The 18,339-nt window shown below is 46.7% G+C and overlaps 1 protein-coding gene across 1 annotated transcript in view; it reads left to right on the forward strand.

Annotated features, from left to right (window-relative positions):
* The window catches only part of LOC138853405 (calcitonin receptor-like protein 1), a 60,681-nt gene extending 43,531 nt beyond the window's left edge, over nucleotides 1–17,150 (forward strand). Inside the window, exons 3-4 of the mRNA XM_070089802.1 lie at nucleotides 16,293–16,450; nucleotides 17,145–17,150. Of these exons, the coding sequence (XP_069945903.1) occupies nucleotides 16,293–16,450; nucleotides 17,145–17,150 (164 nt within the window). The remainder of the gene's footprint in view (nucleotides 1–16,292; nucleotides 16,451–17,144) is intronic.
* The last annotated feature ends 1,189 nt before the right edge of the window (nucleotides 17,151–18,339 follow it).

The following is an 18,339-nucleotide window of genomic DNA, read 5'->3' on the forward strand; positions in this document are numbered from 1 at the left end:
GGGAGGTACCTGAGGGGAGGTGGGAGGTACTTCATGGGAGGTGGGAGGTACCTATTGGGAGGTGGGAGGTACCTGAGGGGAGGTGGGAGGTACCTGATGGGGGGTGGGAGGTACCTAATGGGAGGTGGGAGGTACCTAATGGGAGGTGGGAGGTACCTCAGGGGAGGTGGGAGGTACCTAATGGGAGGTGGGAGGTACCTAATGGGAGGTGGGAGGTACCTAATGGGAGGTGGGAGGTACCTAATGGGAGGTGGGAGGTACCTAATGGGAGGTGGGAGGTACCTAATGGGAGGTGGGAGGTACCTAATGGGAGGTGGGATTTTTTTTTTTTTTTGTAGATTTTGAAAATCATGTTTTAGAGGGAGGAAAAAATATATTTTTTGATATTAATGTTTCACTTAATGTGGAAATCGTTTTTTTTTTTATTTTGAGTGGATGGACTGGACGGATAAAAAAAAAAAGATTTTTTTTTTATATACGTGAGAAATAGTCCATTTGTGTTTTTGGCGTGAGTTGAGTCTCAGTTCCTGGGACCTTCCTTTATCCTACAGTCCACCAGGAACTGTTGTCCTCCTAGCCTCCAGGACACGATCCTAGAGTCCTAACCTCCTGGATACTATAATACAGTCCTAGCCTCCTGGTCACTATCCTACAGTCCTAGCCTCCTGGATACTATCCTACAGTCCTAGCCTCTTGGTCACTATCCTACAGTCCTAGCCTTCTGGTCACTATCCTACAGTCCTAGCCTCCTGGTCACTATCTTTCAGTCCTAGCCTCCTGGACACTATCCTACAGTCCTAGCCTCCTGGACACTATCCTACAGTCCTAGCCTCCTGGTCACTATCCTACAGTCCTAGCCTCCTGGTCACTATCCTACAGTCCTAGCCTCCTGGTCACTATCCTACAGTCCTAGCCTCCTGGTCACTATCCTACAGTCCTAGCCTCCTGGACACTATCCTACAGTCCTAGCCTCCTGGACACTATCCTACAGTCCTAGCCTCCTGGTCACTATCCTACAGTCCTAGCCTCCTGGTCACTATCCTACAGTCCTAGCCTCCTGGACACTATCCTACAGTCCTAGCCTCCTGGACACTATCCTACAGTCCTAGCCTCCTGGACACTATCCTACAGTCCTAGCCTCCTGGTCACTATCCTACAGTCCTAGCCTCCTGGACACTATCCTACAGTCCTAGCCTCCTGGACACTATCCTACAGTCCTAGCCTCCTGGTCACTATCCTACAGCCCTAGCCTCCTGGTCACTATCCTACAGTCCTAGCCTCCTGGACACTATCCTACAGTCCTAGCCTCCTGGACACTATCCTACAGTCCTAGCCTCCTGGTCACTATCCTACAGCCCTAGCCTCCTGGTCACTATCCTACAGTCCTAGCCTCCTGGACACTATCCTACAGTCCTAGCCTCCTGGACACTATCCTACAGTCCTAGCCTCCTGGTCACTATCCTACAGTCCTAGCCTCCTGGTCACTATCCTACAGTCCTAGCCTCCTGGTCACTATCCTACAGTCCTAGCCTCCTGTATACTATCCTACAGTCCTAGCCTCCTGGTCACTATCCTACAGTCCTAGCCTCCTGTATACTATCCTACAGTCCTAGCCTCCTGGACACTATCCTACAGTCCTAGCCTCCTGGTCACTATCCTACAGTCCTAGCCTCCTGGACACTATCCTACAGTCCTAGCCTCCTGGTCACTATCCTACAGTCCTAGCCTCCTGGTCACTATCCTACAGTCCTAGCCTCCTGTATACTATCCTACAGTCCTAGCCTCCTGGTCACTATCCTACAGTCCTAGCCTCCTGGACACTATCCTACAGTCCTAGCCTCCTGGACACTATCCTACAGTCCTAGCCTCCTGGACACTATCCTACAGTCCTAGCCTCCTGGTCACTATCCTACAGTCCTAGCCTCCTGGACACTATCCTACAGTCCTAGCCTCCTGGACACTATCCTACAGTCCTAGCCTCCTGGACACTATCCTATAGTCCTAGCCTCCTGGACACTATCCTACAGTCCTAGCCTCCTGGACACTATCCTACAGTCCTAGCCTCCTGGACACTATCCTACAGTCCTAGCCTCCTGGACACTATCCTTGGATGACAGAATAGAGCCCAACCAAGAACTTTACGAGTCGATCAAGCTCTATCGATGGGCTCTGCTCCAGGTGTCTATCCTCCCATACTCGAGGGCCGTAACCCGCTATCCCTCGTGCCTGCTCCTGCAGCTGCGTATCAGATTTGCTTCCAATCTGAAGCTGAAGAAATATTTTAAATTTTTCGAAAGAGGAAGAATAAAATGAAGAAGTATATGTACAGCAAAAGAAGACAGAAAATAGTAAAGAAAGAAGAAAGAAGACAGAAAACAGTAACGAAAGAAGAAAGCAGGCCGCCAAGCACTGCATTCAGAAAGAAATTAACATTCTATCACTCCGTCAAACATGGCGCTGCTCTGAGGCCCATTCTTATTTAGTGCTTTCTTTCAGGCATAAAATGCAAATATACTGTTATCTAGACGGCAACACACCCTGACAAAGAGGGAGAGGGAGGGGGGAGAGGAAAGGATGGAGGGAGGGAGGGAGGGAGGGAGGAAGGGAGGGAGGGAGTAAGGGAGGGAGGGAGGAGGGTGATGGAGCTGAAGGAGGAGGGTGATGGAGTGAAGAAAAAAAAGGGAATGAGAGGGCAAATGAAGTAGGATAGGGGAATGAAAGGGGCAAGAGAGAGCAGAGAGAGAGAGAGAGAAAGAGAGAGAGAGAGAGAGAGAGAGAGAGAGAGAGAGAGAGAGAGAGAGAGAGAGAGAGAGAGAGAGAGAGAGAGAGAGAGAGAGAGAGAGAGAGAGAGAGAGAGAGAGAGAGAGAGAGAGAGGAGATGGGAATGAGAGGGAAGGAAAGAGAGGGAATGAGAGGGGAATGAGATAGCAGAAGAGAGGGGAATGAGATAGCAGAAGAGAGGGGAATGAGAGAGAAGTGAGAGGGTAATGAGAAGGCAAGAAAGGGAATGAGAGGACAAGAGAGGGAAATGAGAGGATAGGAGAGGGGACATAAAAGGAAAGCTAGCATCAGGTAGGGTAGGCTCCAAAACCTGGTGGTCCCTGGACAAGGACAGACAAGGTTATCTGCCTGATGAACTCATTCCACCTCTAAATCGACAGGATGGGACCACCTCTACTAGTAGTCAAGAGAAAGCGGACCTCTTTTGCTGAACACTTTGCTACCAAATTTCAGCTTCATGATCCAGCAATGGGCCCTCCTTGCCTTGCTGCAAGAACTGTGTCAAAACTGTCAGTGGTGACAGTAAGGCAGGAGGAGGTGCATTTCTTTCTTAAATCGCTTGACCAAGAAGAGGCTGTGGGCCCAGACAAGTTAAGCCCAAGATTGCTGAGAAGATGTACAGACCAGCTAGCAGTACCTCTGACTCGCATCTTTCAGCACTTCCTAGTACAGTGCAAATGGCCTTCTCTGTGGAAAGAGGCAAATGTAGTCCCTGTTCACAAAAGAAGAGCAGAGCAGAAATCAGCAACTACAGACCGGTGTCACTGCTGTCAATCACTGGCATGATTCTTGAGACAATAATCTCAAGAGGAATAACAGTTTTTTGACTACCACTCAGTACTTTGTGACCGTCAATATGGCTTCAGGAAAGGTTACTCTGCTGCTGATCTATTGTTAAACGTCTCCACTAAGTGGCACCAGTCACTGGATGAATCCAAAGTCAGCTTTGTGGTAGCACTGGACATTACTGGTGCTTTCGACCAGATGTGGCACCAGGGCCTCTTGGCAAAACTTCAAGCACTGAGAATTGCAGGCTCTACGCTATGTCTCCTCAGTGATTACCTTCATGGTAGATCTCTAAGGGAAATTCTCAATGGATCAGAATCAGCTAGACGTCCTATTGGGGTAAGTGTTCCAGAAGAAAGTGTGCTGGGACCATTGTTATGGAATGTATACTTCAGTGACCTTCATCTCATAGCAGAATCCCGTTCATATGCAGATGACTGTACAATGACATTCACTTATCCAAGAGAAGAAATGCCAGCTGCTCTAAGCTACATCAATCACCAGCTAAGAGCTATATCAGCTTGGGGAAACCGATGGCAAGTAACATTTGCAACTGAGAAAACGCAAATGATGATGGTCTCTTGGCACCATGATGGCAATGCCGGAGCAGTAGCATGTATGAATGGGAGAGTGTTGGTATCTGGGGAAGAAGTTGATATCCTTGGGGTGAAATTTGACTCCAGACTTACCATAGAGAACCAAGTTGTAAATCTTGCAAACAAGGCAGCCAGGAAGCTTACAGCACTTCGACGTAACTCGCATCTGCTTGACAGTAGGGGTTTGTTACGAGTATGGCCATACACGTATAGAATAAAAAGGAGCACATCCTAGTATAAAATATAACGGGTATGGCCATACTCGTAACACCTCCCCCCTCACGACCGCAGGTCGCACCAGGAAAAGTGAAAAGGTTTCTGTTTTTTAAACCAGAACAATATTTCAGAGAAGGTACACCAGCCTTGATCTGAGAAGGTTCCCACATTCACTCTGACTAGCACTCCCACTTCTAGTCTGATTTCTCAGAGTTCACTGGTCATATTACCTGAAATTGTATTTTAGCAACAGTTTGATTGCTTGACTCTACTACTGGGAATTGTTTCCTAGTAGACTCTTGTGTCGTACCAATAGTTGTGTATATATATAATAGTATCCTTAATGTGTAAAGGGAAAAAAATTATTGCTCTATTTTAATTAATATACAGTTCATAAATATATGGAGATACTATGTAAGTTTTATTGTTATTAAAGACACAGATTTTATGAGTTTTGACCATCCTACAGAAGGAAGGATAACAAAGAAAGTCCTTTTTAAAAGGCTATATTGGCTGCACTAAAACCTTGTTGCTATGGAGTTCCACCTAGACAATAGCCAACCTAGTAACTGATAACCCATCAAGGATCAGTAACCCAATGTTATACACTCCATATCGCAACAGGGTTACAAGATTCTGTACACTCACACCTTGAGTATGCTCCACTTTTTTGGTTTGCCTGTCCACCCCCCCATCATCTGCGACTGCTTGACAGAGTAGAGAACACAGCAAGACGTCTCATCTCTCGCCTGGACCCATCCTGGATAGATCTGTCATTTCAGTAGAGCCTTCAACACAGGAGGGATGTGGGTGGCCTTACTGTTATGTACAAGGCCAATATTGTCAAAGTACCACACTTGGATCCACTTCAAGGACAGTGTGAAACAAGCTTTTATACCACAAGACGGGCAGAAAGCAGCAACTTCACTCTGGCTGTACCCTTCTCCAGAACATCTCTCCATCTGAGATCATATATACCCAGGATGACTCGAGTATGGAACACATTCGTACTGCATTATTATGTCAACGAGATAAAGTCAGTTGATCAAATGAAAATGCTGTCCCACAGATGACTCCAACTTCATCCTGCTCCCTATTAGTATGTTTCACAACAATAAAAATGCTTTCAAATGAGCTTGTAAATAGCTTGTCAATTAACCTAGGGATCCTTAACCTAACCTTGTCAAACCCTGAGTAATAAAAAAAAAGGGGGTGGGGAATATGAGAAGACAGAGGGGGAATGAGAGGGCACGAGAAGGGAAAGGGAGGGAAGAAAGAGAGAGGGGAGAATGAGAGGGAAAGAGAAGGGAATGAGAGGGAAGAAAGAGAGAGGGAAGAATGAGAGGGCAAGAGAGGGGAATGAGTCAGAAGAGAGGAATAGGGAAAGAAGGCAAGAGAGGGGGGATGAAAGGGCAAGAGAGAGGGAGGGGAAGGGAGGGGAGAATGTAATCAGTTTGGGTATAACGTCAAGCAGACATGAATATTTAATTGGCTAAAAAATTTGTCACTGCACATTTTGCAACACAGCTTAAGCCTGGCACTGCTCTGTGACCCATGGTAGTGGTTCATGGTGGTGGTTCATGGAAGTGGTTCATGGTAGTGGTTCATGGTAGTGGTTCATGGTGGTGGTTCATGGTGGTGGTTCATGGTAGTGGTTCATGGTAGTGGTTCATGGTAGTGGTTCATGGTGGTGGTTCATGGTAGTGGTTCATGGTAGTGGTTCATGGTGGTGGTTCATGGTGGTGGTTCATGGTAGTGGTTCATGGTAGTGGTTCATGGTAGTGGTTCATGGTGGTGGTTCATGGTAGTGGTTCATGGTAGTGGTTCATGGTAGTGGTTCATGGTGGTGGTTCATGGTGGTGGTTCATGGTAGTGGTTCATGGTAGTGGTTCATGGTAGTGGTTCATGGTAGTGGTTCATGGTGGTGGTTCATGGTAGTGGCTCATGGTAGTGGTTCATGTTGGTGGTTCATGGTGGTGGTTCATGGTAGTGGTTCATGGTAGTGGTTCATGGTAGTGGTTCATGGTAGTGGTTCATGGCAGTGGTTCATGGTAGTGGTTCATGTTAATGGCTCATGGTGGTGGTTCATGGTAGTGGTTCATGGTAGTGGTTCATGGTAGTAGTTCATGGTAGTGGTTCATGGTAGTGGTTCATGGTAGTGGTTCATGGTGGTGGTTCATGGTGGTGGTTCATAGTAGTGGTTCATGGTAGTGGTTCATGGTAGTGGTTCATGGTAGTGGTTCATGGTGGTGGTTCATGGTAGTGGCTCATGGTAGTGGTTCATGTTGGTGGGTCATGGTGGTGGTTCATGGTAGTGGTTCATGGTAGTGGTTCATGGTAGTGGTTCATGGTAGTGGTTCATGGTAGTGGTTCATGGTAGTGGTTCATGGTAGTGGTTCATGGTGGTGGTTCATGGTAGTGGTTCATGGTAGTGGTTCATGGTAGTGGTTCATGGTAGTGGTTCATGGTGGTGGTTCATGGTAGTGGTTCATGTTGCTGGTTCATGGTGGTGGTTCATGGTAATGGCTCATGGTGGTGGTTCATGGTGGTGGTTCATGGTAGTGGCTCATGGTGGTGGTTCATGTTGGTGGTTCATGGTAGTGGCTTATGGTAGTGGTTCATGGTAGTGGCTCATGGTAGTGGTTCATGTTGGTAGTTCATGGTAGTGGTTCATGGTGGTGGTTCATGGTAGTGGCTCATGGTAGTGGTTCATGTTGGTGCTTCATGGCAGTGGCTCATGGTAGTGGTTCACGATGGTGCTTTATGGTAGTGGCTCATGGTAGTGGTTCATGTTGGTGGTTCATGGTAGTGGTTCATGGTGGTGGTTCATGGTAGTGGTTCATGGTGGTGGTTCATGGTAGTGGCTCATGGTAGTGGTTCATGGTAGTGGCTCATGGTAGTGGTTCATGTTGGTAGTTCATGATAGTGGCTCATGGTAGTGATTCACGGTGGTGCTTTATGGTTGTGGCTCATGGTAGTGGTTCATGTTGGTGGTTCATGGTAGTGGTTCATGGTGGTGGTTTATGGTAGTGGTTCATGGTGGTGGCTCATGGTAGTGGCTCATGGTAGTGGTTCACGGTAGTGGTTTATGGCAGTGGCTCATGGTAGTGGTTCATGTTGGTGGTTCATGGTAGTGGTTCATGGTGGTGGTTCATGGTAGTGGCTCATGGTAGTGGTTCGTGTTGGTGGTTCATGGTAGTGGTTCATGGTGGTGGTTCATAGTAGTGGTTCATGGTGGTGGTTCATGGTAGTGGCTCATGGTAGTGGTTCATGTTGGTGGTTCATGGTAGTGGCACATGGTAGTGGTTCATGTTGGTGGTTCATTGTAGTGGTTCATGTTGGTGGTTCATGGTAGTGGCACATGGTAGTGGTTCATGTTGGTGGTTCATGGTAGTGGCACATGGTAGTGGTTCATGTTGGTGGTTCATGGTAGTGGTTCATGGTGGTGGTTCATGGTAGTGGCTCATGGTAGTAGATCATGTTGGTGGTTCATGGTAGTGGTTCATGGTAGTGGCTCATGGTAGTGGTTCATGTTGGTGGTTCATGTTGATGGTTCATGGTAGTGGTTCATGTTGGTGGTTCATGTTGGTGCTTCATGGTAGCGGTTCATGGTAGTGGTTCATGGTAGTGGTTCATGGTGGTGGTTCATGGTAGTGGCTCATGGTAGTGGTTCATGGTGGTGGTTCATGGTAGTGGCTCAGGGTAGTGGTTCATGGTGGTGGTTCATGGTAGTGGTTCATGGTGGTGGTTCATGGTAGTGGCTCATGGTAGTGGTTCATGGTGGTGGTTCATGGTAGTGGTTCATGGTGGTGGTTCATGTTGGTGGTTCATGGTAGTGGTTCATGGTAGTGGTTCATGGTAGTGGTTCATTGTGGTGGTTCATGGTAGTGGCTCATGGTAGTGGTTCATGGTGGTGGTTCATGGTAGTGGCTCATGGTAGTGGTTAATGGTGGTGGTTCACGGTGGTGCTTTATGGTTGTGGCTCATGGTAGTGGTTCATGTTGGTGGTTCATTGTAGTGGTTCATGGTGGTGGTTCATGGTGGTGGCTCATGGTAGTGGTTCACGTTGGTGGTTCATAATAGTGGCTCATGGTAGTGGTTCACGGTGGTGCTTTATGGTTGTGGCTCATGGTAGTGATCATGTTGGTGGTTCATGGTAGTGGTTCATGGTGGTGGTTCATGGTAGTGGCTCATGGTGGTGGTTCATGGTAGTGGCTCATGGTAGTGGTTCATGTTGGTGGTTCATGGTAGTGGCTCGTGGTAGTGGTTCATGTTGGTGGTTCATGGTAGTGGCTCATGGTAGTGGTTCACGGTGGTGCTTTATGGTTGTGGCTCATGGTAGTGGTTCATGTTGGTGGTTCATGGTAGTGGTTCATGGTGGTGGTTCATGGTAGTGGCTCATGGTAGTGGTTCATGTTGGTGGTTCATGGTAGTGGCTCATGGTAGTGGTTCACGGTGGTGCTTTATGGTAGTGGCTCATGGTAGTGGTTCATGTTGGTGGTTCATGGTAGTGGTTCATGGTGGTGGTTCATGGTTGTGGCTCATGGTGGTGGTTCATGGTGGTGGTTGATGGTAGTGGTTCATGGTGGTGGTTCATGGTAGTGGCTCATGGTAGTGGTTCACGGTGGTGCTTTATGGTAGTGGCTCATGGTAGTGGTTCATGTTGGTGGTTCATGATAGTGGTTCATGGTGGTGGCTCATGGTAGTGGCTCATGGTGGTGGTTCATGGTAGTGGCTCAAGGTAGTGGTTCATGTTGGTGGTTCATGGTAGTGGCTCATGGTTGGTTGGTGGTCATGGTGGTGGCTCATGGTAGTGGTTGGTGGTTCATGGTAGTGGTTCATGGTGGTGGTTCATGGTAGTGGCTCATGGTGGTGGTTCATGTTGGTGGTTCATGGTAGTGGTTCATGGTGGTGGTTCATGGTAGTGGCTCATGGTGGTGGTTCATGGTAGTGGCTCATGGTAGTGGTTCATGTTGGTGGTTCATGGTAGTGGTTCATGGTGGTGGTTCACGGTGATGGTTTATGGTAGTGGCTCTTAGTAGTGGCTCATGGTAGTGGTTCATGGTGGTGGTTTATGGCAGTGGCTCATGGTAGTGGTTCATGTTGGTGGTTCATGGTAGTGGTTCATGGTAGTGGTTCATAGTGGTGGCTCATGGTAGTGGCTCATGGTAGTGGCTCATGGTAGTGGCTCATGGTAGTGGTTCACGGTGGTGGTTTATGGTAGTGGCTCATGGTAGTGGTTCATGTTGGGGTTCATGGCAGTGACTCATGGTAGTGGTTCACGGTGGTGGTTTATTGTAGTGGCTCATAGTAGTGGCTCATGGTAGTGGTTCATGGTGGTGGTTTATGGTAGAGGCTCATGGTAGTGGTTCATGTTGGTGGTTAATGGTAGTGGTTCATGGTGGTGGTTCATGGTGGTGGTTTATGGTGGTAGTTCATAGTAGTGGTTCACAGTAGTGGTTCATGGTAGTGGCTCATAGTAGTGGTTCATGTTGGTGGTTCATGGTAGTGGTTCATGGTAGTGGCTTATGGTAGTGGTTCAAGGTGGTGGTTTATGGCAGTGGCTCATAGTAGTGGTTCATGTTGGTGGTTCATGGTAGTGGCTCTTGGTAGTGGTTCATGGTGGTGGTTCATGGTAGTGGTTCATGGTAGTGGTTCATGGTGGTGGTTCATGGTAGTGGTTCATGGTGGTGGTTCATGGTAATGCTTCATGGTAGTGGTTCATGGTGGTGGTTCATGGTAGTGGTTCATGGTGGTGGTTCATGGTAGTGGTTCATGGTGGTGGTTCATGGTAGTGGTTCATGGTGGTGGTTCATGGTGGTGGTTCATGGTAGTGGTTCATGGTGGTGGTTCATGGTAGTGGTTCATGGTGGTGGTTCATGGTAATGCTTCATGGTAGTGGTTCGTGTTGGTGGTTCATGGTAGTGGTTCATGGTGGTGGTTCATGGTAATGGTTCATGGTATAGGTCCATGGTGGTGGTTGATGGTAGTAGTTGATGGTGGTAGTTCAGGGTAGTGGTTCATGGTAGTGGCTCAAGGTAGTGGTTCATGATGGTGACTCATGGTGGTGGTTCATGGTAGTGGTTCATGGTAATGGTTCATGGTAGTGGCTTATAGTAGGGGCTCATGGTGGTGATTCATGGTGGTGGTTCATAGTAGTGGTTCATGGTAGTGGTTCATGGTGGTGGCTCATTGTATAGGTTCATGGTGGTGGTTCATGGTAGTGGTTCATGTTGGTAGTTCAGGGTAATGGTTCATGGTAGTGGTTCATGTTGGTGGTTCATGGAAGTGGCTCATGGTAGTGGTTCATGTTGGTGGTTCATGGTAGTGGCTCATGGTAGTGGTTCACGGTGGTGCTTTATGGTTGTGGCTCATGGTAGTGGTTCATGTTGGTGGTTCATGGTAGTGGCTCATGGTAGTGGTTCATGTTGGTGGTTCATGGTAGTGGTTCATGTTGGTGGTTCATGGTAGTGGTTCATGGTGGTGGTTCATGGTAGTGGCTCATGGTGGTGGTTCATGTTGGTGGTTCATGGTAGTGGTTCATGTTGGTGGTTCATGGTAGTGGTTCATGTTGGTGGTTCATGGTAGTGGTTCATGGTGGTGGTTCATGGTAGTGGCTCATGGTGGTGGTTCATGTTGGTGGTTCATGGTGGTGGTTCATGTTGGTGGTTCATGGTAGTGGTTCATGGTGGTGGTTCATGGTAGTGGCTCATGGTGGTGGTTCATGTTGGTGGTTCATGGTAGTGGTTCATGGTGGTGGTTCATGGTAGTGGTTCATGGTGGTGGTTCATGGTAGTGGCTCATGGTAGTGGTTCATGTTGGTGGTTCATGGTAGTGGTTCATGGTGGTGGTTCACGGTGGTGGTTTATGGTAGTGGCTCATAGTAGTGGCTCATGGTAGTGGTTCATGGTGGTGGTTTATGGTAGTGGCTCATGGTAGTGGTTCATGTTGGTGGTTCATGGTAGTGGTTCATGGTGGTGGTTCATGGTGGTGGTTCACGGTGGTGGTTTATGGTAGTGGCTCATGGTAGTGGCTCATGGTAGTGGTTCACGGTGGTGGTTTATGGTAGTGGCTCATGGTAGTGGTTCATGTTGGTGGTTCATGTGAGTGGCTCATGGTAGTGGTTCACGGTGGTGGTTTATGGTAGTGGCTCATAGTAGTGGCTCATGGTAGTGGTTCATGGTGGTGGTTTATGGTAGTGGCTCATGGTAGTGGTTCATGTTGGTGGTTAATGGTAGTGGTTCATGGTGGTGGTTCATGGTGGTGGTTTATGGTGGTAGTTCATAGTAGTGGTTCACGGTAGTGGTTCATGGTAGTGGCTCATAGTAGTGGTTCATGTTGGTGGTTCATGGTAGTGGTTCATGGTAGTGGCTTATGGTAGTGGTTCATGGTGGTGGTTTATGGCAGTGGCTCATAGTAGTGGTTCATGTTGGTGGTTCATGGTAGTGGCTCTTGGTAGTGGTTCATGGTGGTGGTTCATGGTAGTGGTTCATGGTAGTGGTTCATGGTGGTGGTTCATGGTGGTTGTTTATGGTAGTGGTTCATGGTGGTGGTTCATGGTAGTGGCTCATGGTGTTAGCTCATAGTGGTGGTTCATGGTTGTGGTCCATGGTAGTGGTTCATGGTGGTGGTTCATGGTAGTGGTTCATGGTGGTGGTTTATGGTGGTAGTTCATAGTAGTGGTTCACGGTAGTGGTTCATGGTAGTGGTTCATGGTGGTGGTTCATGGTTGTGGTCCATGGTAGTGGTTCATGGTGGTGCTTTATGGTGATAGTTCATGGAAGTGGTTCATGGTGGTGGTTCATGGTAGTGGTTCATGGTGGTGGTTCATGGTAGTGGTTCATGGTGGTGGTTCATGGTGGTGGTTCATGGTAGTGGTTCATGGTGGTGGTTCATGGTAGTGGTTCATGGTGGTGGTTCATGGTAATGCTTCATGGTAGTGGTTCATGGTGGTGGTTCATGGTAGTGGTTCATGGTGGTGGTTCATGGTAATGGTTCATGGTATAGGTCCATGGTGGTGGTTGGTGGTAGTGGTTGATGGTGGTAGTTCAGGGTAGTGGTTCATGGTAGTGGCTCATGGTAGTGGTTCATGATGGTGACTCATGGTGGTGGTTCATGGTAGTGGTTCATGGTAATTGTTCATGGTAGTGGCTTATAGTAGGGGCTCATGGTGGTGATTCATGGTGGTGGTTCATGGTAGTGGTTCATGGTAGTGGTTCATGGTGGTGGCTCATGGTATAGGTTCATGGTGGTGGTTCATGGTAGTGGTTCATGTTGGTAGTTCAGGGTAATGGTTCATGGTAGTGGCTCATGGTGGTGATTCATGGTTGTGGCTCATGGTAGTGGTTCATGGGAGTGGTTCATGGTAGTGGTTCATGGTAGTGGCTTATGGTAGTGGCTCATGGTAGTGGCTCATGGTAGTGTCTCATGGGCGAAAGAGAGAGAGAGAGAGAGAGAGAGAGAGAGAGAGAGAGAGAGAGAGAGAGAGAGAGAGAGAGAGAGAGAGAGAGAGAGAGAGAGAGAGAGAGAGAGAGAGAGAGAGAGAGAGAGAGAGAGAGAGAGAGAGAGAGAGAGAAAGAGAGAGAAAGAGAGAGAGAGAGAGAGAGAGAGTAAAGAGGAGGAGAATAAAAAAAATAAACTAGATAAATGGGACTTAAACGAATAGAGGAAATATGTGAAGGGAAGTGGATAGAAGCAAAGAGATAGAAGAAGTAAAAATGAAGAGGGAACTACACAAGGGGGAAGTAATCACGAAGTAATTGAGTTTTCTACTACTGAGTAAAGGTAGGCAGAGTGCTAGAATATTTAAGAGTCCTCCATGAAATATTTAAATTTTGCTAAAAAAAGGATAATCGGACTTGAGTCCTGGAGGGGAGCAGTACAGTGCATACACTCTGAAGGATGGGTGAGTGTGCTACAGTTCTGGTGTTGGGAAGTATAGTGCTTGCACCCTGAAGATGGGTGAGGGTGTTTACAGTTCTGGTGGTGGGAAGCACAGTGCATGCACTCTGAAGGATGGGTGAGGGTGTTACAGTCCTAGAAGTGGGAGGTACAGTGCATGCACTCTGAAGGATGGATGAGGGTGTTACAGTCCTAGAAGTGGGAGGTACAGTGCCTGCACTCTGAAGTATGGGTGAGGGTGTTACAGTTTTGATAGTGAGAAGTACAGTGCCTGCACTCTGAAGGATGGGTGAGGGTGTTACAGTTTTGATAGTGAGAAGTACAGTGCCTGCACTCTGAAGGATGGGTGAGGGTGTTACATTTCTAGAAGTGGGAGGTACAGTGCCTGCACTCTGAAGGATGGATGAGGGTGTTACAGTCCTAGAAGTGGGAGGTACAGTGCCTGCACTCTGAAGTATGGGTGAGGGTGTTACAATTTTGATAGTGAGAAGTACAGTGCCTGCACTCTGAAGGATGGGTGAGGGTGTTACATTCCTAGAAGTGGGAGGTACAGTGCCTGCACTCTGAAGGATGGGTGAGGGTGTTACATTCCTAGAAGTGGGAGGTACAGTGCCTGCACTCTGAAGGATGGGTGAGGGTGTTACATTCCTAGAAGTGGGAGGTACAGTGCCTGCACTCTGAAGTATGGGTGAGGGTGTTACATTCCTAGAAGTGGGAGGTACAGTGCCTGCACTCTGAAGGATGGGTAAGGGTGTTACAGTTCTGGTAGTGGGTCGCACTGTACCTGCACTATGCAGGATGAATAACAAAAAAAGGCACAATACCGTGACTGGAACGATACACAAATAACCCGCACATAAAAGAGAGAAGCTTACGACGACGTTTCGGTCCGACTTGGACCATTGACAAAGTCACATTGACAAAGTGTGACTTTGTCAATGGTTCAAGTCGGACCGAAACGTCGTCGTAAGCTTCTCTCTTTTATGTGCGGGTTATTTGTATATGCAGGATGGGTGGGGATGTTGTAATTCAGAGGGTCATTCGAAATGTGGAGTAAACACACTTCTGACAAGACAGTTATTGAATGAATGATGGTGAAAGTGGTTCCTTTTTATGGGTCACTACGAATACTGACACCCACATTCCTTGAGGTCTGTAAGAGAGCAGCGATCCAGGTCTCACCAGAGCCTCCTGGAGGTCTGTAAGCAGTGATCCTGGTCTCACCAGAGCGTCCTGGAGGTCTGTAAGCAGTGATCCTGGTCTCACCAGAGCCTCCTGGAGGTCTGTAAGCAGTGATCCTGGTCTCACCAGAGCCTCCTGGAGGTCTGTAAGCAGTGATCCTGGTCTCACCAGAGCCTCCTGGAGGTCTGTAAGCAGTGATCCTGGTCTCACCAGAGCCTCCTGGAGGTCTGTAAGAGAACAGTGATGACTCACGATTGCTGTGGTGAAGCATAAAGAAACGTCAGTAAACATTTGAGTGCCACAGCCGAGGCCTCGTCTGTGGCACTTCTAGTTCTGTGCTGGAGTTTAAAACTTTTTTTGAACATTAAAATGGTATAAAATACCGACAGGTTGTTAGGTAAGACACATATGCAACAGTAAGGTATCTTTATTTCGAAACGTTTCGCCTACACAGTAGGCTTCTTCAGTCGAGTACAGAAAAGTTGATAGAAGCAGAAGATACTTGAAGACTATGTAATCAGTCCATCACCCTTAAAGTTTTGAGGTGGTCAGTCCCTCAGTCTGGAGAAGAGCATTGTTCCATAGAATGAAACAATATCATTCTATGGAACAATACTCTTCTCCAGACTGAGGGACTGACCACCTCAAAACTTTAAGGGTGATGGACTGATTACATCGTCTTCAAGTATCTTCTGCTTCTATCAACTTTTCTGTACTCGACTGAAGAAGCCTACTGTGCAGGCGAAACGTTTCGAAATAAAGATACCTAACTGTTGCATATGTGTCTTACCTAACAAAACTTTTTTTAAAACACATCACCGCTTTCATGTTTTTAAAGTACATTATTTTTATTATTATAATTATTATTATTATTATTATTATTGTTGTTATTGTTGTTGTTATTGTTGTTGTTACTGTTGTTGTTACTGTTAGTATTATTATTGATTGATGGAAAGGGGGAGAAGGGGGGTTTCAAGCTTATCGACTAGACAAAAGACCGATAAGGCTCCTTGTAATCCTTGCACCACCAGTCAAGGTTACTCTAATCTCTCTTATGGGGAACTAATTTTTACTCAGCGTATTTATACACTGAAAGATGTGCACCTCTTGGTGCACATATACTGCCAAGAGGTGGATGGAGGGAGTGCTAACTCTCTCTCTCTCTCTCTCTCTCTCTCTCTCTCTCACTAACCAGTCACTTAACTAAACAGAATTTATGGTTATTACAGTAAGTGCCGCTGTCTACGAGCACCTACAGAAGTGGCACTACCCCTACACTTTCTCGTACACAGGTGTCACTAGCCCTCCACTTCCCCTAACCCTCCCCTTCCCCTTACACGTGTGGCACTAACCCTCCACTTCCCCTTACACGTGTGGCACTAACCCTCCACTTCCCCTTACACGTGTGGCACTTCCTCTTACACGGGTGGCACTAACCCTCCACTTCCCCTTACACGTGTGGCACTAACCCTCCACTTCCCCTTACACGTGTGGCACTAACCCTCCACTTCCCCTTACACGTGTGGCACTTCCTCTTACACGGGTGGCACTAACCCTCCACTTCCCCTTACACGTGTGGCACTAACCCTCCACTTCCTCTTACACGGGTGGCACTAACCCTCCACTTCCTCTTACACGGGTGGCACTAACCCTCCACTTCCTCTTACACGGGTGGCACTAACCCTCCACTTCCCCTTACACGGGTGGCACTAACCCTCCACTTCCCCTTACACGGGTGGCACTAACCCTCCTCTTTCCCTTACACGGGTGGCACTAACTCATCACTTCCCCTTACAGAGTTATCACTAACCCTTCTACTTCCTCCTCCAGAGGTAGCTGAGAGGCACTGCACCTCCGGGGGTTTCTGGGAGGGCAGGACCCAGGAGGAGTCCCTGGCGGGAGGCTGGACCAACTACACACCATGTCTTATCCCGGAGATACGCATCCTGATGGATAAACTCTACGCGAAGTCCAAGGAAGATGCGCAGGTGAGTGTGGATATTTAGGTGAGTGTGGATGTTTAGGTGAGTGTGGATGTTTAGGTGAGTGTGGATGTTTAGGTGAGTGTGGATGTTTAGGTGAGTGTGGATATTTAGGTGAGTGTGGATGTTTAGGTGAGTGTGGATATTTAGGTGAGTGTGGATATTTAGGCGAGTGTGGATATTTAGGCGAGTGTGGATGTTTAGGTGAGTGTGGATGTTTAGGTGAGTGTGGATGTTTAGGTGAGTGTGGATGTTTAGGCGAGTGTGGATGTTTAGGTGAGTGTGGATATTTAGGTGAGTGTGGATGTTTAGGTGAGTGTGGATGTTTAGGTGAGTGTGGATGTTTAGGTGAGTGTGGATGTTTAGGTGAGTGTGGATGTTTAGGTGAGTGGATGTTTAGGTGAGTGGATGTTTAGGTGAGTGTGGATGTTTAGGTGAGTGTGGATGTTTAGGTGAGTGTGGATGTTTGGATAGTTATTTATGATTACGTGTGTATGTCTGTATGAACGTGAACTTTCAATTAAAATGATGAATTGGCTTATTCGGTTTGAAGCCGGTCGACTACACGATGGTTGGCTTGTTAGGTTTAAGGTCGATCGACTGCAGGTCGGTTGGTTTACTTGGTTTAAAGCCTATAGACTATGCGATGGTTGGTTTGCTAGGATTAAAGTCTGTTTATTACACCATGGTTGGCTTGCAGGTTTAAAGCCTATCTACTACACGAGGTGTATCTACTACATTAAGGCTGCATGATGCCTGTTCACCACCTCTCAAGAATACTTAAACAGCTAAAACATGGCTTAAAGTAAGCTGTCAGTGTATATACACAGAGATACCTCACAGTATACATACACTTTATTTCGGTCATAAATGAGGCGCTTCCAGCTATTAAATAATTGATAATTAACGATAATTTCACTAATAATTAATTTCGAGGCAGAAAATAATGTTGTAAAGTTAATAATCCAGGCAAACATTCAGCGATTATTATTACTATTATTGCCATTATTATTAATATAATTATTATTATTATTAATATTATTACTAGTACTGTCATTCTTATTATTATTAATATTATTTTTACTATTATTGTCATTCTTCTTTTCTTCTTCTTCTTATTATTATTATTATTATTATTATTAAAATTAGAAGCTGGTTCTAAATTTCTGGATCCATCAGAGACTTGATCGCCCCGCAACTCTGAACAGAAAGTTGGAGACAATTCGGCTGCTTGATGGCTAAAGGCAACGTTTCGCTCCCCCATCCCCCCCACACTGCTGGGGAAACGTAGCCGCCCAAGAGGTTAACCGTGTGTCGTAGTCTCGCTGTCACTTTAACTGCCGCACCCGGACTGAAACGAAGCTTCATAACGGGCTATATCGAACTCTTGAGTTTTCATTCTCGCAAGAGATCCCGGTCGTCGGTATTAAAAAAGGATATTTTCTTTCAATCTCTCTCTCTCTCTCTCTCTCTCTCTCTCTCTCTCTCTCTCTCTCTCTTTCCCTCTCTCTCTCTAGCGAAGAGACTCCGCCGGGAACTCTTGGTACACACTTTATCTCCCTGCTTCAGAGAGGTTGAGAAACAGTGGCCAGGATGCTGCGGTCTCCCCACCTGAGACAACACCAGCAGCAGACTTGTTACTTCTCAAGTATTGTGCCTGACCTCTTAAGATGGCATCTTAAGGACATTACCAAGTGGGTTATTCTCGGTGGTAGTGTATATATATATATATATATATATATATATATATATATATATATATATATATATATATATATATATATATATATATATATATATATATATATATATATATATATATATATATATATATATATATATATATGAAGGAGTAAGATCAGCGGAAGCAGACAAAATCATATTTGTTTTCTCTT

This window comes from Cherax quadricarinatus, chromosome 29 (assembly GCF_038502225.1).
Source record: "Cherax quadricarinatus isolate ZL_2023a chromosome 29, ASM3850222v1, whole genome shotgun sequence".
In the NCBI taxonomy this organism is placed as follows: Eukaryota; Metazoa; Arthropoda; class Malacostraca; order Decapoda; family Parastacidae; genus Cherax; species Cherax quadricarinatus.